This window comes from Pavona decussata, unplaced genomic scaffold (genome assembly GCF_977016875.1).
Source record: "Pavona decussata unplaced genomic scaffold, jaPavDecu1.1 SCAFFOLD_71, whole genome shotgun sequence".
NCBI classification, from domain to species: Eukaryota; Metazoa; Cnidaria; class Anthozoa; order Scleractinia; family Agariciidae; genus Pavona; species Pavona decussata.
Genome location: NW_028145490.1, coordinates 3,065,001 through 3,088,558, shown reverse-complemented (window position 1 = coordinate 3,088,558; position 23,558 = coordinate 3,065,001). Strand labels below are relative to the sequence as shown.

Below are 23,558 nucleotides of genomic sequence, written 5' to 3'. Positions count from 1 at the left end.
GACGTTAAAGTTGTCTCGAAACGACTTAAACGTGTAGTATAAAAACGGTAAATAAGACGGACGAATTTTACGTCTGGCGACTTTAACGTCTTTAGTTATTTCAGACGACTTTAACGGCTCAGACGTGAAATGCGTCTGTATTGTTAATGATAAAATAAAGGTGTCAAGGAATGAGAAACCACAAAGCTCCTGGACGTAGTGCCAGGTTATAATGAGCGTGTCGAGTGATAGTTACACCAGCGCAAACACCTCAATTTTGGAAATGCATTGTGACGGAAAGAAATGCACTTGGCTAGCCATTAAAGATACGCCATTTTATTGCTGCGAACCTCGGTTTGAAGCGAGGCTAAGGGCAAAGCTATTTTCATGAATTAGCTTTTCCCATATGAATTAAAACTAACAATTTTCTTAATGAAAACTTTGCACTAAGCCTCTCCTTTAGAATGAGGTTCAAAGAAACTCGAAAATGGCCTGCTCAGGCCTAATAGAGGCATTAGTCGACATGAAAGTGAACGTGTACTTGTAAGCGTCATCTCACAGCACTTCATGACGAACTCTGAAGTTGAACACGAGTAAAATACCTTAACATTTTGCTGAGATAGTCCTGTTCAATCGCAAACACGGGCAAGCCTTGTATTTTTTCTTGTGTTACTGAAGTTTTTGACGTCGCTAATTAACCAAACTAGTATTTTTACCAGTAACGTATCGTTACAAAACCCATTTGCTTTTGGTGTTTGATATTTCTTGGAGGATTTTTATTTTTTTTTATCAACCCCTTTTGGTGGCGCTTTTAAATCAATTTTATAAGCGTCATTAAAATGAGATGGGTGTAGAATATTAAGGTGGTTAAGTGGCTTTCCTCTCCTAGGAAGGAATTATATGATTAACGCTTTTGGCAGATCGACAATTTCCAGTTATCCAAAGAAGCTTAAGAACTGTGTTAGCGTTGTCACGTTTTGACACGTTCGTTACCAGTCCTAGCTTCATCTTCTTGCTTTAAAACGAGGCTCACATTTCCGCATTTTACCGAACTTGTCTAATATCCCGAGCGAATGACAAACTTTTAGAAAACGACAGAGACAATTTCAGGTGTGAGGCTGGTAAGATATTTCATGTCCTACTTTTACACCTAAAGCAAAAACATGTTGAATGTTGAAACATGTTGAAACTGTTCATGTGAAACGGCATCCAATCTGCATTAACTTGTTGCCGCAGTAAACTCACTTATAGCCATGGTCAATGTAGCTTATGCTTATCCAAAAGGGACAGAGTCTTAAGATTTGAAGATAAACATTAAGATTCATATATTTTTTATTTAGACTGATATCAATATATCAAGATTTGTATATAGATTACAAGGTTCACATATGTATACATCAAGTATGATAAAAACACAGCTAGATTTTGTATGTATATATCACGATTCGCATATAATTATCAAGATTCGCATGTCCCATATAAATATCAAGGTTCCTTGCATATACCAAGATTCCCACATATACATCGAGATCGGTATACATACATCATTATTATTCAACACATTGTAACACAGCCCAAATACGGTCATGCTGCACTGAATATTCGTCGTCTGTAGACAACAGAATTGTTGCTGAAGACTACATGGATTTTCTGAAACTCCCACTCTCGCAACTTTCTGTTGAACTGCACAAAAGCCCTTTTAAAAACTTCATTTCTCTTCGGTAATCTTTCAACAAAATCCTGTAATGGTTTGTTTCGATTTGGTTTTTTTGCTGAAGACGATGTATACACTGCGTGGTTAATAAACAAGAACGATGTGGATCTTTGAACGGTTCGAAAAAACATTCGATCACCTCAGTTGTCGGAGTCTGTTTAAGGAAGGCGTCAGCAGATCTGTTGTCATCACGTCATGTATTACAGCTATAAGTATTTACAATCGATTTCTCAATAACATCTGCGGAATAATGTAAACCAACAAATAATACAAAGGCAGGTTTATAAAATGTCCCTGAGGCTACTATGTTAGAGTCGAGCCAGGTCAAGCGCACCCTCCCGCCAGATTGTATTAATGAATGGCCATGAATTATTTAAAAATTGAACCCGTTAGTCGTTTCAAGAATGCTTATTCATTTATTTACAAATTGCGTGGATCAATGTTCAAATCAAAATTCGATTTCTGATTGGATAAGAGCAATAGCCTGTAAAATTGGAACTATATTTTAGATAGCTCAGATCTAGATCTCTCGCGAAAATATTATTTCAGACCGTTCTTGCATGTTGTCGACGCATTCATATAATTCGTTATGCAAATTTGGTCATAGCCTGCGTAGCTGGCGGTATTGTAGGCGCGCGCGAAAAAGGATTTTGGCGGCAGAGCCGCTAGAAGCGAGCGAAGCCGCGAGAAAGACAAAGGCCCCCTCCCCATTCTCCTCGCGGCTCCGGCGCCAAAACTTTATTTCGCGCGCGCCTACAATACCGCCAGCTATGCAGGTTAATTTGGTCATTTCAAGCCGGTACAGAGTCAAGCGCTTGCAACAGAGTCGGGGTAAAAAAGTCCACTTAATAATAATAATAAAACGGAAAGTAAAAGCTACGATATTTCAGAACAATGTGCGTTAAAAGAGAAAGAATAGCGTAACACATCAGCCGGCCGTTTCTGTCATTGCCTTGGCCGGTAAGCTGAAATAAACATCTCTCACAAGTGTTTACACACTTTTCGCTACACTAATTTGCGTATGCCAAAGAAAAGAACTGCTTGTGATAATAAGACGCTTCCAATTCTTATTCCGTTTTTTTTTAATAACCAATTGACCAAATGCAAGCATAAATATTGTAAATGTCCTATAAGTGAGCTTACCCAATTAACATCAGCCCCGGTTGAAAATGGAAAATTTTCTTTTTGACAGTACGCGTTCATTACTACAAATCACGAGAAATCTCCTTTATGGACAGTCTACTATCGTACAAATCAAGAACTTTAACTCTGAATGTTCCATTTCCTTACCATCATTAGAAAGCACGCTACATTTTCTATATAAAGAACATCCATTGTTCGTATAATCCAATCAGAACTTGAATTTTGATTTCAATGAATGAATACATTCTTGAAACGACCAATGGGTTCAATTTTCAAATAATTGTTTCATTAATAGAACCTAGAGGGGTAGGCTTGGCTTGGCTTGACTGTAGTTGGAAAGAAAATTCTTGAATGATAGCAGCCAATCTGTGACGAATGAAAACTTTTTCTTTAAGTAGATTTTCTTTGTCTTCAACACAAACTACATTTTGGAGAACAGTGGTCTATTTGGCAATACAGGAATAAGAGTTCGTATACTGTGAAAGTACTCTACATGGAACAAAACGGTCTTGCTATTGATTCCTGTTTTGACGACAGAAGAAGTGACAGTAGCAGCTGGAGTTGGCATTTCTAAATACACTTGTTTTGAGAAAATTTTAATGTTTTTGAATTTTACAAAACATCTCAGATATCCAAGTTTAAAACTTGGAAAGGATGCAGACAACTCAGAGCAACTAGGTGACTGTGGATGAACCATAATGTTCTTTGTTTTGCTATTTGCAAATAAACTCGACAAAAGAGACTAGAAAAGGTAAAATGAAAGTAAGCAAATCTGTGTTTGTCCATAGCTGGTCACCTCTCGCCACCTATCTGCACACCACTTCGTGATCTAGTCTTTTAATTCAAACAAAACAGCAAGACATAACACAACTAACTCACTTGCCTTTTACACGATAGTGTAGCGGACCTTTGTCTACCCATATTAGGAATCAATTCCAACGCCCGACCCAATCTTGCGCGAAGTTTTTGTCATGGGTGTTGTGAGTAATAAAAACATGGCGGCTTGTTGTGTTTATTGACATACGCGAATCTCCATATAACTATACAGTAACTGTACACAATTATAATCCATCGAATATTTTCGCTCGCGCGCGATTGGTCTAAACGCCTCACGTGACCGAATATACCCCAGCTAAAACTGGGGAATATCCGATGTTATTCCCCAAGTGATATTACCCAATTTTAAAAACTTCAAGGCGTGTCTTGTTTACATTTAACATTAATGTCAAGATGGGGGAGCGTTTGCTTTTGTGACAGAAGGAGAGATAAACCTGCTGGTCGATAAAGCAGTATCAGAAAACAACATACGCTCTAAACGTTTTTTAAAGGTAAACTGTTCTTAAACGAAATGTTCAAATACTCAAGCTCGTTGCTACATGTTGCGAAAAATATTTGAAGGATAATAACCACAATAGCCTCCATTTGGCTTTAAAAATATGCTCAGATATTTGTCCTTGGACATTATCTGTTCCTCGAAGCTCACAGTTTTCCTCGAGCTTCGCTCTCGAAAAACTGTTCGCTTCTCGGAACAGATAATGCCCGCGGACAAATATCTGAGCATATTTTCGCGCCAAATGGAGGCTATTGTTTATATATTGTATAATGACTGCCGGTTTTATGGAACCTAAATAACACTAGCTAGAATAAGCCTTTGTTATAGTAAGTCGCTTATCTTTTTTTCCTATATTGTATTGTATAATTTTCTTTTCCTATATTTATATTGTGTTGTCATTTTCTTTTCCTTTCTCTGCTTTTGCAAGTCTCGGTGTATTAATCCTTTTGCTTCCACCCGACTCGATTAGCTTCACTACTTTCGGGTAGGAACTGTATCGTACTTCAACATTTTTATGTATATCAACCTTGATAAAAATATGAATCTTGAAGTATATCTTCAAATCTTAATATTTTGTCCCTTTTGAAAAAGCATAGTAGCTTGCAATTCCGTTTGGTTTATTTTTTTTCCCTTTCCGTCCAACAGATCATCATGTACAGCATTTACGTCACGAACAAATCTGATTCCAACGCCTTTGTCCAATTTCCTACGAGGATTCATCTTTCATCTATGAGTTAGACTACATAAAAAGCAGCGAGGAAACTCAGGCATTCGATGTTCCATTCTTGTTAAATTGGCGTTTCTGCTTGATCCCTCCACAGAAGATAATGTCTTTTCCAATCAATGTGGGAAACGATGGGCCACATGCTTTTGCCTCATTACATTTCGGGTCGAAATTGTGGCTTATGGACTATGAACTGAATTTTATGAGATATGGATGCCTATCTGTGGAGAGCACTCCACAGCCACTCGCACCAGCATATCATCTTAGCCAGGCCAATCCTGAGCCAGTTTGGATTCCTGCAAAAAATGGGGACGCGTTACCAGCCAACATCGTCAAAGTCAGCTCTCAAGCCTATTTCGGCCGATCCTCTAACGGGGGAACACCGTGCAGTGTCATTGTTACCGGCAGCGAGATCAGCACCTGGGATGCAATGCAGGGTTATCTCGAATCCAGTGGTGAGCTCCTGAGCGACACTGGCCATGAGTTTGTTCGAGCCAACTGTGGTGACCTTGTGCCTCCTAATGCTGTCATCGGTGGTGTAAAAGAACCCGAGGGATCCCTGTACCTTGGAAGGATTGGAGGAAAGACTCCATGTTCAATCAGCAGTGACAAAGGAAGAATTAAATCATTTTGTTACGGTAACAAAAAGGTGCAAAGTGGCGAGATTTTGGTGCTGACAAATTAAACGAAAGGAACATTGTTTGAACAACTGAGATAGTGTCAGAACAAAACATGCCGAGAAACCAAGATATTCAGCTTGCAACTATTTGTTGGTTTACTCTAAATAAAGTGTGTTGTGGTAATTTAATAGACGAGTAAAACGCTTGCTTGCGATGTTATTTGAGGAGCGTGTGGTAATGAAGAACATCTTTGAGAAGTTGTTCGCCATTTCGTCAGTATCAATACTGAGTAGCATTTTAATTCCACGAGGACTTAAAACCTAGCCAGACACAAGCGAATAAGCGAATAAGCACAGTTTTATACTGGGAGGCTCTTCTCCGCGATCCAAACAAACCTCTATTCTTGAATATGCTATTTTTGAAACAATTTAAGGTAACAATTTCGTATGCCTTCCATAGAAAATGGTAACCCCTTCACCAATGGCTATAGTGGTCCGGAAATCCTGCACCAATCTTTTCAGTGGCCAGTCCTTTTGAGATATTTTAAAAGGTTTCTTCAACTACCTAAATGACAGGTTTCCCTACCCTTTGATATGCTCCTGCTCGTGAAAACACCACCCCTTTAAGTTATATCCCTCCAGCCTGGTTCCCACTTGTGCGATAAGCACAAGCACAAGCATAAGCACAAGCATAAGCTTGCGATTTTCCCACATGTGAAACAAGCACAACAAAATAAGGGATACGCAAACGCAGTAACGTTGGAGGAGATCTGGAAACTGATTCAGGATGGCGGAATGATCTTGCTTGTGCTTGTACTTACCTTCTGCTGATTCTCATTTGTGAAATAAGCACAAGCGTGAGATAAGCACAAGCACAAGAAATAGAAAAAGTTTCTTTTTCTTGCGCTTATGCCTATGCTTAACTCATGCTTATTTCATGCCGTTCCCCATTATTTTTCTTATCCTTATGCTTGTGCTTTTCTTACAAGTGGGAACCAGGCATTTGGTTGCAGCCTCCCTGTATACACTGGTCCATTATAGGAGTTCCCACCCCTCCTCCCCCAACAGACAAAATAATTCAGTGAAAAGGAAAAAAAACTGCTTATCAATTAGAGTTGTAACCAATATAGTCAATTATTTTTTTTTATAAATCTAGGTATTTTGATATAGATTTTTTTTTTCAGCCGGATCGAATTGTTGTCTTATTGAAAATTGAGATAACGTGAGAGCTAAATAGCTGGGGTTTTTATCTTTATCCGCAAATATTTAAGTTTTAAAATGTCTCACGAGGCTACAAAAACGTCTTTCTTGACAAGTGCAAAAAGCAGAATAGCGCTACTTAGCAGTGATTATGTAGTTTATGACTTTACCTGCCCAGGTCGCTTGTAATAGTGGCAATAAGGGCATATCGCACTTTGTTTGTGAACCAACATGTTAACATAAACCATATTCAATAAAATTATTTTCTAGGGTCAATTGGGGGGCTGAGATGTACGCAATTCAGAGGCTGAATTGAGAGCAGTGCCGGGCTGTAATGATGATCTTTGATAGGCCGTTTTACCCTATTATTATTAATTGGTGATTGAACAACAACAACAACAACAACAACAATAATAATAATAATAATAATAATAATAATAATAATAATTATTATTATTATTATTATTATTATTATTATTATAATTAAAATTATAATTATAATTATAATTATAATTATTATTATTATTATTTATTATTTTAAAATGATAAAAACATATTTATGCAGGATGACCATTTCAGTTATAAAAACTGCTATTAACATGGGTCCTCCGTTAAAAAAAAATAGATCTAAAAAAGCTATATAAGAAATCGAGAAATCATCCATATGAAAAAAGATAAAAGGAATAAAACTAGAATTCACAATGACTGCTATGATACTCTGGACGGAAATGAAACAGGATTTTCGGAATTAAAGGTCAACATTTGAGATGTTAAGGAGATATTTAATTTTTATGGGAAAGAACTGAAATGAATATTAATTCAACTTTCATGGACACATTGGGCCAGTTATTTAAACAGAGTCTAACTTAGGCCGCGGCTTAAGACAATCAGTGGGCCTCCAAATCTGTTTATAAGTGGTTTATTTTAAGTAGGTAAATAGTTTTCTAGTCTGAGATGCAATCCGTCTTGTTACCGTCAGCAGCAGCCAATGTTTCGATATGACTGTTGGCAAAATTGAAAGATTACTTAAAACGTGGTTTTGGTAAACACCGCCTAAACTGTCTTTTAATAACTCTAGCCAAGAGAGGATGAATTCTTTCTTGTTCTAGCTAGTTATGAAGAATTTTATTAGTACCTTCAGCTGAAAGGTTAATTTCATAGAATTAAAGGTCGTCCCTAAATGTGTTAAAGTCATCTTTATTTCCACTTAAATGTTTGATATTTTTTGTAAAGGTGCTGGAGTTACTTGATCTCTAATTCTGCTTTACGCGTGCTATAAATGGTCGTTTTCGTTAATAAGTAAATTTTGTTAATAATTAAACTAGTTTTTTCATGTCAATGTGAACTTCATTTTGTGGAATAATATAACATATACACTAATCACAAAAATAATTGCGTTAGTAATTATATAATCGTAATGACCGTATTTCCTTGAATGTTTGGGGGAGAAGTAACTGTTTGTGCCGGAAAGAAGTTTCAACAGTGTTTTCTGAATCAAAGCGGTTTGGACTTCCCTTTGAAAAAAATAATCTCGGGGTCCTCTCCTTTTATAAATCTTAGTCGCGTCTCTTATTTTCACCTTCCACTAGTCCAAAATGTTACTGCTCATTTTGACAACCAAATGGTACACCACGTGGTCAAATTCGTCTGACAACCCTGAAGATTATTTTCTTTTATGATGGATTCAGCTATCGCTGATCAAAAAGAAATATGAGACCCGCGCAATTTACTTGCCAATATTTAATTATGTAATTTGAATCAATTAGGCTTAACTTTAAATAGGTTAAGGTTCCCTTCATATGAACCCAGTCCGGAAGGCTGAAGCGGGCCGCTTTTGCGACACCGTACCTCGCCTCACCACTCAGTGTCCTTTGAAAAAAGAAAAATAAAATATATCAGAAAACTAGTACTGGTAACATGCCTACAGGTTACCGGGAAAACGTGCATCCAAAAATGGCTTATAAAAGCCTTGATTTCGACGCCAGTAAACAAATACGCCGCCAAATACTGCTGGTGGAGATAGCAAAACTTTACATGGACGATGCATCTTTAGCTTTGAAATGTCCGGGCTATGACTGCTACACATCAGTTGCCGGATAACTAACTTCCAAAGCAAGAGTAAGCCCAGCAGAGAGCCTCTCCTACATGTCGGTAACTGAGCTGAAAGTTTCCAAATAAACGGAACACAAGTTTCGTCCCGCTAGCCGCGTCAGACCGGGCTCATATGAAGATCGGTCCTTAGGTAACGAAGGAAATATTTACGACTCAATGGATTCAAAAGATAATGCTACTGGTGCTTCACGTTCATAGGGTGTATTCAACTTCAATATAATGGTCTTCTTAACTGTTTCCACAAGTTTTAATGGAAATAGTTTAAAAGCTCAAGTAATTTAATTGATTTTTATTTATTTATTTATTTATTTATTTATTTATTTATTTATTTATTAAGTTACAATGATTAATAAATTGCAATGATTACAATGATTGCAATGGTTACAAATGATTACAAAGTTACAGTGATTAAAGTACAAGAGATAGAAAAGAAGTGGCGAGGGAACCTAATAAAAACCATGGGGCTTGTAAAACTTAGGGTTTTTTTTCCCAACAACTTTGTAGTTTATTGTAACAACACGAAACTGCTTTACAATAATTACAGTAGTTCAGATTACACAACGTTACAATTGACAATTTACACTATTCTACAATACTTTTGCGTTACAATAATTACTAATGAAACAAACCTAACAAGCTAAAAGGAAACGAGATTACATTACGCAAAATATATTTACATATAACTATTTAGACTAAGAAGATGAACACAAAACACAAAAATAAACATTTGACAGCTTATTCGGAGCGTCTCTGCAGCGGAGCTTTAGTCCTCACCCACCAAGAACTTACATAGTTGAACCATAGAATGGGAGATTGTTTGTTTCGTTTCCTTTGTAGATCTGCCCGTTAATTATCAGCCTGTCCACTTTAAAGAAGGCAGTGTTCTTTTCTTACTTGGCCTTTTTAAGTACCGGATATAGAGTTTTGTGAATGTTTTCAATTTCTTTCGGATTGTCATTAGCAGTTGCTGTGTTGGAACCCTTTAAATTTTTAATAAAGCACCAGACAAATTCTTTATCTTGAAAAAAGCTAAATCTAGCAATTATCGGTCTGGGCTTGTTACTTTGTCTCGTGGGTAACCGATGGACTCACTCAACGCGAATTTCGTCGACATCATTCTGTGGGATCTTCAAGTTTTCGTTTAGAAATTTCTTGACTACAGCTTCTGTGTTCTCATCAGCAGTATCCTGGACGTTAAATATTTTAATATTTTTCCTTCTAGAGTAAGATTGTAACCTGATTGACCGGCGCTTCCAATAGTCGAGCTCTTCTTGAAGTAATTTAATTGATACATTTGTATTCAATAATTCTTTTTGGCATCGGTTGATTCAATTTCGGTCTTCATAAATTATAGAATAGATTATTTATACCAAAAATAGTTGTACTTTAGTGTGGAAGTTAAGAATGTCACGTTGTCAAACTTAATTCTGTTGTATGGCTGCTGATGTAGTCGTGTTCAACTCCCGGCTTGGGTTCCTTCTTCGGAATCTACAAAAAGAGGACAGAAAGAAAAAGATAATAATAAAAATAAATTTACCGTAAGAAGGAAATAAATAACTTTAAGCATTTGTATGCAAAAATAAAAATAAAAAAAGCAGCAATGTTCCTCTTCTTAAAATTATATATCTGTTATATATCCATGCAACAACATATAAAATATTGCTCACTATGGAGAGGGGGACGTTCAGCTGTTCTGTCTCCAAGAGATTATCCCCACCGAGACTTTCACTAAACAGTTTGGTCACAACTTTCATGTTGGACGCATTGCAAGGTGGCAAAGTGTAAGTCACTTTCTCTGGTAATCTCATCTCATCAATCTTCATCTTTTCAACCTGCAGCACAAATCAGGGCAAGGTAATGGTTTAATGAAGGAACTAACAAGTACTCCATTACCAATCTTGTATTGGAAGCAACTTGACTTATTTCCATATTCACCAACTGTCTTGTCTGCTCGTTGCAATGAAATATGAATCGAATTCGGAGAGAACCATTTTTTACTTCGTCTATCAGTGCATCAATTTCAGGAGCTACCTTTGGGTATTGAGGCCCATTTTGAGCTTCCCAGTTGAGATCTATCTGTGAGGGAGGTTCTTTTGGATCAGTCCACCATTTTCCATTCGGCAGAAGCCAATGCGTCCGTGTATCAGGACTGAGCAAAAACTGACTTAATGGGGTACCCACTTTCTCAAGCCCTCCCCCTTTCCCTATGTGTAAGGCGTCGACCAACCATGGGATTGTCATATATTTCCTTCGTTGCCATAGAAACAGGCAAACAATGAATAATGGGTAATGCCACTGGACTCGAACGTATCCAAGATACACTGAGGGTACAAAGACAACGACGTTAATTCCACAATCAGCAAATGGAGTGTGTGACATGCTTCGTTAGTTTAGAGGTTCAACGTTTTTATGAAAGCTACAGATAGACACCACATATAATTTAAACACTATAACTTTAGTTTGTTCCTTTCACTACATAACTAAATATTTGAATGGTCGACTGGTTCAAGGTAATAATGCATTCAAGAGATTACCGTTTTCACTGCTTGGAAGTCTCCCATTTCCATTATGGCAAAAAGAATGCCAGATCTCTGCGTCTTTTTCCAGCAGAACTTATCAGAATAGACTCTAACCATTCCTAGCTTAACTTTTTCCTCCTAATAAAGAGAAGTGAAATATTCAATTTTAACCTGCATATCATGTCTAAATAACTTGCTGCCTGTGCAGATAAACATGACATCTGGAGAGTTTACAAGAAGACGTAACCCACAACATAATACCTTTCCATCTGCAAAGATTAAACCACACATGGACAATATTCACGAGGCCTTCTTACTTCAAGATGTATCTTAACTATTGCTCCTTAACAAAAGCTTACTGTTGGAATAACAACAGACTATTGTTCAGAAACAATTTACTTACGATACATCTTAACTTAGGAGAGCTTCATAAATCTGGCCCCATGCTGACTATATAAAGCTATTATAAAGTTCAGGATTTTCTAAACAAATACCCGAGTTCCACTTGCAGCAATGGGGGACTTAAGCAAATATTTTGGAGGGCGAAGGACGGCAACCGGAATATGTATGATTTTCATTTTATGCATTCTGGCCGGGAATTGTTGCATCCGTACGCCAACGGACACAACTGTTCAAGTTCAAGTTCAAGTTAATTCAAAAATTCAAACTTAAAAAATTTAGCAAAAAAGAGAGACTGGTCCGCAGGTAGAGAGAGCTAATCTAGGCGGGCCAGACTTACAACTGTTTAAGGATAAAAATTAATATTATTACCATTATTACAACCAAAGACAGAACAAATAGAATTTAGGGGAGGTAGGGAAATCACGAGTAATACATACACAAATAAAGTCTAAAATTAACGAGTTGCAACTAATTGGCGAGACCTAGACAACTGAAAACTAGGATGCTCCTTTCTTGGCGAAGGAAACATGTGAACAATGATAGCATTTAGCTTTCGGTCGCCGTCCATTTCTCACGAACGTCTAACAAGTTCCACAGTTTTTTTTTCCTCATAGCTTCTCGTGAAGTTACTTCAACAATTTTCCCGTCTGGGAGGTGGGAAGCGGTTGACTAAGGGCATACGATTACCTTTGCAAACTAGCCAAGGCAACTAGCAAATGGGCAGGCCATGTATGAATGGTGTATGGATAGATGGATGGATGGATGGATGGATAGATGGATGGATGGATGGATGGATGGATGGATGGATGGATGGATGGATGGATGGATGGATGGATGGACGGATTGAAAAAAGTAGGTGAAAGGAATGCTTGTTGTCTTCTCCTGGTCAAGGATACTATTGCTATTGCTAGAAAATAAGAATACCTGCAAAAAGGTTGACCTGTTGTTTCCCACAGCTCTTGTGATGTACAGCAAAAGCTGTTTATGCGACTCACTGTAGTCATGATGTTCTCCTGGTTTTACGCAACTGAATATGTCCACAATGTACATCTCATCCTCGCCCTCTAAAACTGCGCATTCTTGTTGTTTAACCAATGTGATGTTGTCTGACATCATGAAGTGAACTAAAAATGAAAAGAATCTGAGTTGTAATAACGTTATTGGTGTTTTAAGCACCACAATGAATGCTATAAGAGACAGCAAGTAACTGGTGCACGATAGTTTTAACCCAGTTTTACATGGATCGAGCTTCACACAGACAAGTTTGCATAGAGTTCAGTTTAACACAGAACTTCAGAGCTCTATGTTTGGGATATATTGCCACAACGCTAGTTGAGCGTAGTAGAGTAACAAATTTGCTTCACAAGTATTCAAACTGTACCTTCATCGATCACATAACGGAAGTTTGTCTCCGTTACATCTCCGGGCATTGCAGAAGATATCATTGGGATAGACTGATTGCTCATATATTAATACCCTACTCGCCCTAACAGTCAAGCGATGTGACTGCCCAGACCACAACATCCCACTCATTTAAAGTAGTGATGTGGCTTCTTTAGCGTCTCCTACTAGTTCATTTTGAGAAGATACAGGAGACAGGGTAGAAGCTTGCAATCACTGCCCGTCGCGCTATCATCTGAACTGCGTCAAGGTGATGAGCACAGCCAACATGATCAGCTTGATACTGTAAAACTGTAAAACAATTGACGGACAGCAATGTTTAATAGCTGTTCAGGTTTACCGTCAATGCTGCATGTGCGTTGGGTGCTGCGATGTTTTTTTCTCTGCTTACTTTTAGAATTTCAGTTTTGTAATATAACATCTTAACATGATGGCCGCCAAGGGAATGATGACATGATGGCCGCTAAGTACTAAGGGACAGGATTTCGACCTCAAGCTCGTGCCCAGGCCGTACGCCGCATTAAAAATGGTGGTCAGTGTCAACATACATGAAGGCGAGAGGTTTTGAACTTTTATCGTATTCACTGATCGGGTATTAAAGTTTAAGTAAGCATCAGTTTACTTGAATTGCTATGGACAAAGCATAGGTAAAAATTTAAACGATTTGACGGCTTAGCTTTCGATCAGCCCGTCCGGGACTTCCGATAGAATTCGGCTGTTTGCTTTGTTCTCAAGGCGCTATAGCTAAACATTAACACAATCGATTTAACGATCGCGGATTTTCTTCTTGATATAGACAACGTCATTTTCTAAGTGATAAATTTAACCCATCTTCATTGCATCGCCCAAATTTGTGCTTATATTTAAGACTTAGACCTGGTTACATTTCATCTCGAAAGATGAAGTCCAGCTCCGCACGAGCAAATTTGAATTGACAATTTTCCTGTGATCATTTTTTAATTAGAATATTTGCCCAAATTCATGTAAGAAATGCAATCGGTAAAAAACTTACGCGCTAGTTTTTATGTGGCAAAGAAAATGTAATGCGAAAGTTTGTTCATGTGTACGACTCGTTACAAAACTAGTTGGCATAAGGAGGACAAGGATTTTATTACTAAGTTGTCATTAAATTTATTGGGCTGTCATCGTCCCTCTGTTGTCCACCTTGTATGTATAACCAAAATGCTGCCTATTCTACATACCATTCTTTCCTATCTTCTCGTAAGAGACAGCATCTTTCAGAAGGAGAAAAAATAAAAACTAAGCTTCCTGGCCTCAGTGTTACATGCTTATGTGCGCTGTCCAAGGTATTTTCTGGCGCACAAGCATGTACAAGTTTTCAACATGGTATTTGCTGTCTCGTATACACGAGCCAATATCTTTGCGAAAGAAACTTAGCTCCTGTTGACCAGGCTATAGTCACTCTTTACGTAACACTGACAATGTTAACTACTGGTTTTTCAAAGAATTAAGTGAATTCGCGAGCGGACCTAACCCCAAGAATGATTTCTCAGGCTCATGTACAAATAACTCGACTTACAAACTTCGATCAAGATAAAGTTAACTATTCATATAGCTTCAGACGAAGCAAGTGATTGAATAGGTCTAAATACTTACCGAGCTTATTTCTAAATTACAAAAAGCACTTTGTCTGTTTTACAGTGAAGAGTAAGGTTGTCTGAAAGACATGCACTGATCGATTTTCTGTTCTATGCCAATTTGTTTCGCTATTTGTAACAACGATTTGCTTGCGTGAAAATTCTATGCTTCAAGTGCTCTTCCTTTCTTGACTAAACTGAATGAAATTGAATGTATAACCGCGTTGTTATTCTATTGATCAGTAGACCAAACGTTTGAAACCATTCAACTACGATCTGTGTCTTCATCCGGAAAGAATTGATGCCGATTACCTTTTATCATTTTCGTCACTTTATGAGTCAAATTTAACTTCGTTTTAAAACGTGTCTAGAGAAAAAAACTGACCTTTCGTGGTTTTAACACAAGGATTTCGTGATTGTAGTGAACAGGAAGTAGCGCTTCAAAGCGAAAGAGCTCTGATTAGGGGATTCACCGGTGGCCCGCTTTGATTTACATCACTGTGCTATTTTTACTTAAGTCCTGTTGTTAAAGGAAGTAAAGTATATATGCTTGGTAATGCTAGCGAAAAGTTGAAATGGTGAGTAAATCGCGTGACGCTGAAATTTGGTAGATTAGCTTTAAGGAAGGAACTGCAACGCTCACGACAGCGTTCTCTCTCTTAACTTATGTTGAACAACTCTGAAATACCTGGCCGTTATATTCCTGAGCCATATCATAGAATATCACCGGCCTTCCAAAAAATCATTTCTAGTCCATAAATGTTAGTGTTTAACTTTTCATAACATGTCAAAATTTAAAAAAAAAAATTAAAAGAATCTGAAGTGAGTTGTTAAAACGAGAGAAAAAGCGCAAAAATAATAAAAAAAAATAAACAGAGTAGCACTTACTTCCCAGTTCTTTCAGCAAAAAATAATCCCCACGTCTTAAAAACTTTTACTTTACCGCCTGCCTATACCCATTTTGTCGCTTCGTGTGATAAGACGAGAAGGCTTCTAACATATTAGTTGACTATTCCACGCTAGACACGGATTATTCGTCTTCTTCTTAACACAACTGTACGCGGACGGACCCGATATAAACTTGGTTTGCACTGCTTTACCGAGCCAAAATAACAGCGAACTTTTTTTTCTTGTGACGTAAGAACGTCTATTTTTAAACTGACGGTCACTGAAGGGCACCGTTTTGTAAGGAAAAGGCTTCATTTTTTCACAGTCTGTCATAAACATACCCTAACTTCATGATTCCCACACATCTCGTGACTTGGCTGATTGGATTCGAAAGTGTTTTGTTTCCGCTTCTCGGATCGGGGGATTCCCCAGCTGTGGTAGATGGGCATATTTGCGTTCGGCAGCACTTTCAGTTTCGCTGGGGAAAATACCCCGTTTAAAACGATGGAATTTCAAGCAAATGAAAGGTTTCCCCTATAAATTGAGTGGTATATTTGCATATTTGCTTGGGACAGCGCTTTCAGTTTTTTCAGTTTCGACTGAAGATGAGGATTAAGACCCTTTTGTTAACTCAGGAATTTTTAAATTCATTAAAAAGCAACTGAAAGGTCCTCCTGTAAATTTAACATTTTATTTCCACTTATTGGAGCAGGCATAGATGGTATGGGAATTTCGAAAGCAGCTAAATAATTGTCGAGGAGTCGGATGTGTTGAAATTCAAATATCTTCCTCTCTATGAAATCATGGATAGAGCTTACTATTTATCGCACTTTCATCTCACTGTACATTAATCTGATGTAACGAGCAGGTTTCTAACATGTTATTTGGACATTCCACACTAGACACCGATTACTCTGTCGACTTCTTTACTCAACTACACGGGGACTCGGAAAGGAAACGGCTTCATTTTATTGCAATCTGTCAAAAATATACTCAGTTAACTTCATGATCCACACACGCCAAAGTATCAATGTATTCAAAAGCGTTTTGTTATTTGAATTTAAGCATCTGAAAGGTTTCCCCTGTAAAGTGAATATCTTATCTATCACTTCGAACAAGCACTGAGCTGGTCCGGAAAGCAGCTACGGAGTCACTACTATAATCTCGCTGTGTTGCTTCATGTGATGTGACGAGCAGTTTTCTAACATGTCATTTGAATATTCCACACAAGATACAGATTATGTGTCGGCTTCTTCACTCAATTACACGCCGACCCGATACAAACTTAGTTTGCACTGCTTTTATCTAGTCAAAATAACAGCCAATGTTCTCTTTCTTACGACCTAAGAACGTTTCTTTTTTAACTAAAAGTTACTGACGGGCACCTTTTTGCTAAATATTAAGGAAAATTTTTTATTTTATCGCAATCTGTGAAAAATTATACCTTAATTCCGATTCCCACACGCCAAAGTATGAATGCATTCAAAAGTGTTTTGTTTCCGTCAGGGGATTCCCCAGCTGGGTGCTCAGTGGTAGATTTGCATATTTGCTTGCGACAGCGTTTTCAGTTTCGAAGGTGACGACTAAGACCCCATTCTTAACTCCGGAATTTAAAACAACTGAAAGGTTTCCCTGTAAATTGAATATTTTATTTTTCCCTTTATTGGAAGAGCCATAGATGGTTTGAAAATTGCGAAAGCAGCTAAATAATTGTTACAGAGTCAGATAAGTTGCTAGTCAAATATCTTTCTCTTCATGAAATCAGGGATAGAGTTTATTTAACGCACTATCGACATCTCATTGTGTCTCTTCATGTGATGTGACGAGCAGTTTTCTAACATGTTATTTGAGTATTCCACACTGGGCTACACGCGGACCCGGTATAAACTTAGTGCGCACTGCTTTTGTCGAGTCAAAATATAAACAGCGAACGTTTTCTTTCTTACTACCTAAGAACTTTTTTAACTAAAAGGTCAATAAAGGGCAGCTTTTTGCTATTGATTAAGGAAAATGTTTTATTTTATCGCAATTGGTTAAAAATTATACCTTAACTCACGATTCCCACACGCAAAAATATGAATGTATTCCGAAAGTGTTTTGTTTCCGCTTTTCGCATCAGGGGATTCCCCAGCTGGGTTATCGGTGGTAGATTTGCATATTTGCTTGCGACAGCGTTTTCAGTTTCGGAGGGAAAAGACCCCGTTTACAACGACGGAATTTAAAGAAACTGAAAGGTTTCCACCTGTAAATTGAATATGCTATTTTCGAATTCTTGGAACAGCCAGAGATAGTCCGAAAATTTCGAAAGCAGCTAATTAATTGATATGGAGTCAGATACTTAAGATTGAAAATTATTTCTCTTTATGAAATCAGGGAAAGAGTTTTTATTTAGCGTAGTATCATCTCTCATTTCAGTTTATCTGCTTTTGGACTTGGCTAGCAAATATTGCAAATTTTGTTCTCAGAATTTTAAATTATAACATGCGTCAGCAAGTCATTTTCAACAACACGCGTACCGAGGTTTGTGGCAAAACAATACTGAGAGCATAAAAGCCTGGAATGTGCAACGTTGCCAAACTCCAGTGACGGGAAAACCCCCTTTTAATGCTTCCCGTCTGTTTTGGTCATAACATTTAATATCGACATTTCCGCCTCAGCAAATAAACAATGCATGGGGCATAGAAACGGAAAGTGATATGAAGGTCATCGAATGATGCAATGCAATATTTAACCACTGTGAAAACTATAATTAGCCATGCGTCAGTTTACCAGTAAACGTATAAATAGGGAACATCATGCCACAATCTACACAGTACGAAATAACATTGCCGCGCCGAGTGCTGTCACTCTACGGAGTTAAAAAACAACTGTTCAATGGGTAAGTATTGAATAATTATTCTGCATGGTTACTTCACGTGTGATTTAGTCGGTTACTATGAATTTTTTTTTTCGAGCTGCGTTAATGGTACCGAAAGGAAAGGAAAGAAGAGGTCGACATTTAATCATTGTAAAGGGTGCTTGTGAAAATCATATCAATTTCTTTTTACTGTGTAATAGCAAAAGGATCTTTGAAAGTCTAATATTTCATTTAATTAGAGTTCGTTGTCAGTCTGTTCACTCCAGTTGAACACAGGAAATAAAGTTCATGAACTTCACAACTTCTGCTACTCATGTTAATTTCCAGAAACCTGACATTCCAATACGGGTGAACAAAATTAACGTATACCTTGAAGTTACAGCGAACGAAATGCTATGTCGATCGTGGGTCAAGGTTTGAAATATGCTGGGTTTTTAAAATAAAAATTTGTATTTCGGATTCGGTGATGTTTTGTGTCATGGGTCTACGGCGCTGATCGCAGATTGGCGAAAATGTTTGACCCATAACTGCAAATTAGAAAAGTCCCACTGACGAAAAAGGACCACTAAATGGGATTAGTCCTTAGAAAGCCGGTTTTTATAGCCAGTGTTTACAAACGCACTGAATTGTTGTCATCTTAATAAATTACGTAAAATGCCCACCAAATTCAAAGCGAAAAACCTTTCTCGACTGCTTTCAAATGACGAGCTCTCCAATTCAAGGAGGTATTGTGACGCACAACACTTCCCTTCACGTTTTCTTTAGGACAAGATATCGACGAAGTACATGAACCAAAATTCGAACAGGTCAGCGGCTGTTACATAATCTCTCAGGGTGATTCTCCTCCTCCGCCTACACTGATTGAACACTGCTGTCTGATGACACGTGGTAACAAATGGAATATCGAGGTTAAATGTCGACCGCAAAAGCTGAGTCACGTTAAAGGAGCATCTCACCAGACAGACAGTTGGAGAAGCCTGAAGGAGGCGTACCCTGATGCCAAAATTAAACACAAACACAACGACATTGAAGTGACCCTGCCAAGCCTGCAAGAAGACATTGAAATCGCAGCTTTTGGAAGACCAGAGAAACATGACCAGAAACGAATGCAAATGGCGACCTTTGGAAGACAGCCATCGCAAGGACGAAACTGGAAGATTTGGGTTTATCTTGTAGATGATACAACAACAGCTTATAAGGTACTTCATAGGTCAGCCTTCTACACTAATGGTCCTATTATAAGATAAGATAAGATAAGATAAGATAAGATAAGATAAGATAAGATAAGATAAGATAAGATAAGATAAGATAAGATAAGATAAGATAAGATAAGATAAGATAAGATAAGATAAGCTATGCGACCACCACCAGCCCTTCCCACCATGCCAAAACCTGAGCTGCTGGTCATTGCGCTATTGAGTCTCGAGCTTTTCGGAAGCTGCACTGCAACTTATTAGGTATTCAGTTCTGTCAAGATAAGGATTTATTCCATTTCAAATAAACGATAAAGCAATGCATTTTAATGCAATTTAATGCATTGAAGGCACTTATTGAAAATGTCAAATATAACAACTTTTTGTTATATTTATTAAACAGCAGGTTTGCCAGAAAGAAGAAGAAAGAGGTCACAAGTTACTGCAACCACTCGCTGGCATGTTTGTGTCCAACAGCCATGAAGATATCAGAATTGAATTGAGCGCATTAGAACCCGGATGGAAGATCAAAGGAAGCAAAGTGAAGGTAACAAAACATTAAGTATTAGAGATGGTATCCTCACAAAATCAGTCCAAGCTATAATAAGCTAGAAGTTAAAAGTAACTTTTTACGTAATACCATGGGAGGTAAAGTGTTCCTTTTGATTAATGTAAGAGCAAACTCTAGCAGTGATGGAAGCAACTTACATATACATACATTTACTGTAACTCCCAACCAGGGCTTTTCCGATAAAAAAATTACTAACTTAAGAAGTTACTAGTTACTACTTTCAAAGCTTTCAAGCTTTGAAAGAAAATCTAACCAACCATCAGTTTCAGATAATGCATGATTATTTTATTGTTCAATAAAGCTTTATACTATTGAAGCAATTTCATTAATAAGTTACTCGCTATGTATTCTTCCCAACGATTGCCTTCCCACACCCTGAACGTTCAACAAAAATGTTTGTGTCTTGACATATAAGCCACATTTTTGTATCTAGTTTTCGCCTTGGGAATAAGATATTTTTCTATATAATCGTACCATTGTGTTAACTGCTGAAATTTTTCTCAGACTATAAAATCAAAAGATGCGTGGAATTCGCCAGAAAACTCCACAGACTTTCCAAACTGCCATTTTGAAATCAGTCACATGGACAAAAGGAAGCAGTCATTCTTCTGTGTAATAACAGCTTCTCATGGAAATGATACTGCAAGAGCGGAAATTGTGGAATACTTTGAACGAGTAAGTAGATGATCTTCATGTTGATCCACAAAAATAAGAAAAAGAAAAGAGTCACAAGGGAAGCCTCAATTTTCTTTGAAACTTTTCAAGCAAAAAGAGGGTTATTTTCTGCCTTCGTGAATTTGATTGACATTTTAAGACCAGCCAAGTTACAACAAAGGGTCATAAAGCCTGATGACTGATTTAAGCTCTGGAGAGGCTGACGCTGTTAAAAGATCCTCCACAAAAGAACTTTTCACCTCTAGCTAACACTGTAAGGTCGATACGAGATGATCTATCACATGTTGTGCACTGCCTGATACGAACAACAAATTAACTTCAATAGTGTCCAGTTGCTTAAATTGCCATGATAGTTAATTTATCAAAACTCAACTATTTTTAACTACAAGATAACAAAGGTTACCATCAGATAGGAAAAAAGTAACTGAATAGTACGAAGCAAAATAAAATAACTTTATTTCTTTTTTATTTGTATTTTTAGGAGAGGAGTCAAAGACTCATCCAACCTTCGAAGAATTTACCAAAAGTGAGCAACCTATGCCAGCCGCACTGTTCGCAAGGTAAATAGAACCAGTAAAACTTTTGCTGAATTGTCTAAAGGTTAATCTAAATTAATCGGGATGGTGACGGACTATATAGGTATCAAGTCAGCGTTTCTTGTAAGTTTGGTGGTTATGAGCTGTTAATTCTTTGACTTTTGGAGTGCGCGAAAAATACTATAAAAGCCGCTAGTTTAATTAAAATGACGATCACATAAATAGTCTAATAAACAAGCTCAGCTTTGTTAAAATGGTCTGATTTGTAATGAACATTTTCCCTTTTTTATTCTAGAGACAAGCGGATGGTTACCAACGCTATTATTTTTGTTTTCTTTCTTTCTTCTTCCGGACTTCCAAACTTCTGGCCAAAAAGGTAATCTTCTGCCTCCTGATTCCCACCCCCTCTCCCACTTTGAGAGATTCAGAAATACTATCCAATAATGTGTCATCAATTTCTGGTAAAAGGTTCAGAAAAAGTGGATAAATCTCTCCAAGTGTCTATTTTTATTCAGATTTTCCCTTGAATAATATAAATTATCTGCTGCCCATTCCAGTGCTAAAATTTTCCCAGCCCAATTAGGATTGATATCCCGGTTTCATCAAATCCAGCCCAGTAGCAGAATACATATTTGCATAAGTTATCGATAAACGATACAGAAACCCGATTTATTGATGTGCCCATGCCTGATTGTAATTGAAGCCAGTTTAGTGAAGTTGGCACCCATGTCTACGACGAAGCGACTGAAGGATCTCTCAAAATATTAAAAGACACCTGAAAATTTCACAGTGGCGGAATTCCAGCACACTCAGAGATTTTCAATGAGTATATCTTGTCCAACGTAGTCAGTTCGCGTTTGCCCTGGCTTTATTTTGTTTCCCCTCATCATTGCATTGGTTAATAATTTAAACACGCGCGACTTTCCCAGCTAAATAAATACGAAAACCTAAACTAATCGTTACATGTTCACACAAGTTGTTTACACGCAATTCTATCTTCTTTGCGTTGCCATTGACTCGTACCTTATTTCCTAACTCTGTTGGAAACTACCCCTTATACAAATACATAATATGAGAGACTGATATCACTCTTATTTCCGTTGTTTGATAGGATCAGCGAACGCGCACCACGATCAACATTCCATGACAAGGAAGGCTTCACCACAGAATCTTAATTTTTCTTTTAACTATTCTAAAGCCCACCGTGATCTGATTCTCGGCCTTTTACACTGCAACGAACTCATCCGCGGCCACCCAATATTGATCAGCCAATCATAGGTCACGTGTACAACAAAGAAGTTTGGCTCTGGTAGTTTGCAAACCAATACAAAACGAGAACATTTCTTTAAATATCAAAGTTTCAGTTTTTTCGGTGGCACTGGCTGAGGTCGTTGCACTGTAAAATGACTGAAAGTCAAAAATACATTTTTAGAAACCAAAAAATAAAGAAAGCACAAGTTTTCATCAATTTTTCAGTAGAGGCCAGTTTTTCATTCGTTTGTCCTTTTATTGGTGGTTAATTTCGTCAAGACATTGTCAAAGTTGTAGTGGATCCACAGGCCTGTCGGTTCGTGAATCCACGGCAAGTTTTACAATGTTATGACGTAATTTTCCATTTTTTTTACAGGGATGATCTTATGAAACCTAAAATCAATTTGATATTTAGAAGGAACTTAAATTTCTGTTGAGAAAAAATGCAAAAATAAAACTGACAAGAAAGAGATACTGTCTTAGTTAACGATGTTGCTTGTTGTCTTCAATATGTAACTTTACAAAGTGACTTGGGATGTGAGGAATAGAAGGAAATTTATAGTAAATAAGTCGCTGGGACACTGATAGTCCACCACTTTTATTTATAGGTTGGGTCTTTAAGTCACCAACCAACATAAAAAAAACCGTTCAGTGGACCTTGTCGAAATGTTGAAAATTTGAGCGTTCAACAGAAGGGCAACCCCGAGAAGACAAACCTGCACACTCAAACACAAAAACTGTTTATATTATGACTCACTATGAGAAAGTTTTGAAAACGGAGAGCCTGGGTTAAGTATGATGCTTAAGAGAGAATGTCCTTGAAGACCGCGTGATATCAGTGAA

General features: G+C 37.6%; 3 protein-coding genes across 7 annotated transcripts in view; 2 read left to right on the top strand and 1 right to left on the bottom strand.

Annotated features, from left to right (window-relative positions):
- LOC146477348 (uncharacterized) overlaps positions 1-5,680 on the top strand; it is a 35,033-nt gene extending 29,353 nt beyond the window's left edge. The window contains exon 3 of the mRNA XM_085113810.1: positions 4,991-5,680. Within this exon, the coding sequence (XP_084969936.1) occupies positions 4,997-5,578 (582 nt within the window). The 5' untranslated portion in view covers positions 4,991-4,996 and the 3' untranslated portion in view covers positions 5,579-5,680. The remainder of the gene's footprint in view (positions 1-4,990) is intronic.
- A 1,935-nt stretch (positions 5,681-7,615) lies between these two features.
- Positions 7,616-15,952, bottom strand: LOC146477347 (uncharacterized). 5 transcript variants are annotated; one of them, XM_085113804.1, is made up of 5 exons: positions 15,633-15,952; positions 12,670-12,869; positions 11,359-11,481; positions 10,492-10,656; positions 7,616-10,312 (listed from the first exon to the last, which is right to left on the bottom strand). In XM_085113804.1, the coding sequence occupies exons 2-5, from the start codon at positions 12,859-12,861 to the stop codon at positions 10,232-10,234; spliced, it is 561 nt and encodes a 186-aa protein (XP_084969930.1). In that variant the 5' UTR covers positions 12,862-12,869; positions 15,633-15,952; the 3' UTR covers positions 7,616-10,231. The 5 variants fall into 5 exon arrangements, with proteins under 5 accessions (XP_084969930.1, XP_084969932.1, XP_084969931.1 ...); XM_085113806.1 differs by lacking the exon at positions 15,633-15,952 and adding an exon at positions 15,130-15,568; XM_085113805.1 differs by lacking the exon at positions 15,633-15,952 and adding an exon at positions 13,487-15,048.
- Positions 15,953-18,352: 2,400 nt separating this feature from the next.
- The window catches only part of LOC146477345 (uncharacterized), a 19,762-nt gene continuing 14,556 nt past the window's right edge, over positions 18,353-23,558 (top strand). Inside the window, exons 1-7 of the mRNA XM_085113548.1 lie at positions 18,353-18,510; positions 19,255-19,688; positions 20,086-20,229; positions 20,758-20,928; positions 21,410-21,488; positions 21,760-21,840; positions 22,576-22,734. Of these exons, the coding sequence (XP_084969674.1) occupies positions 18,507-18,510; positions 19,255-19,688; positions 20,086-20,229; positions 20,758-20,928; positions 21,410-21,488; positions 21,760-21,840; positions 22,576-22,734 (1,072 nt within the window). The 5' untranslated portion in view covers positions 18,353-18,506. The remainder of the gene's footprint in view (positions 18,511-19,254; positions 19,689-20,085; positions 20,230-20,757; positions 20,929-21,409; positions 21,489-21,759; positions 21,841-22,575; positions 22,735-23,558) is intronic.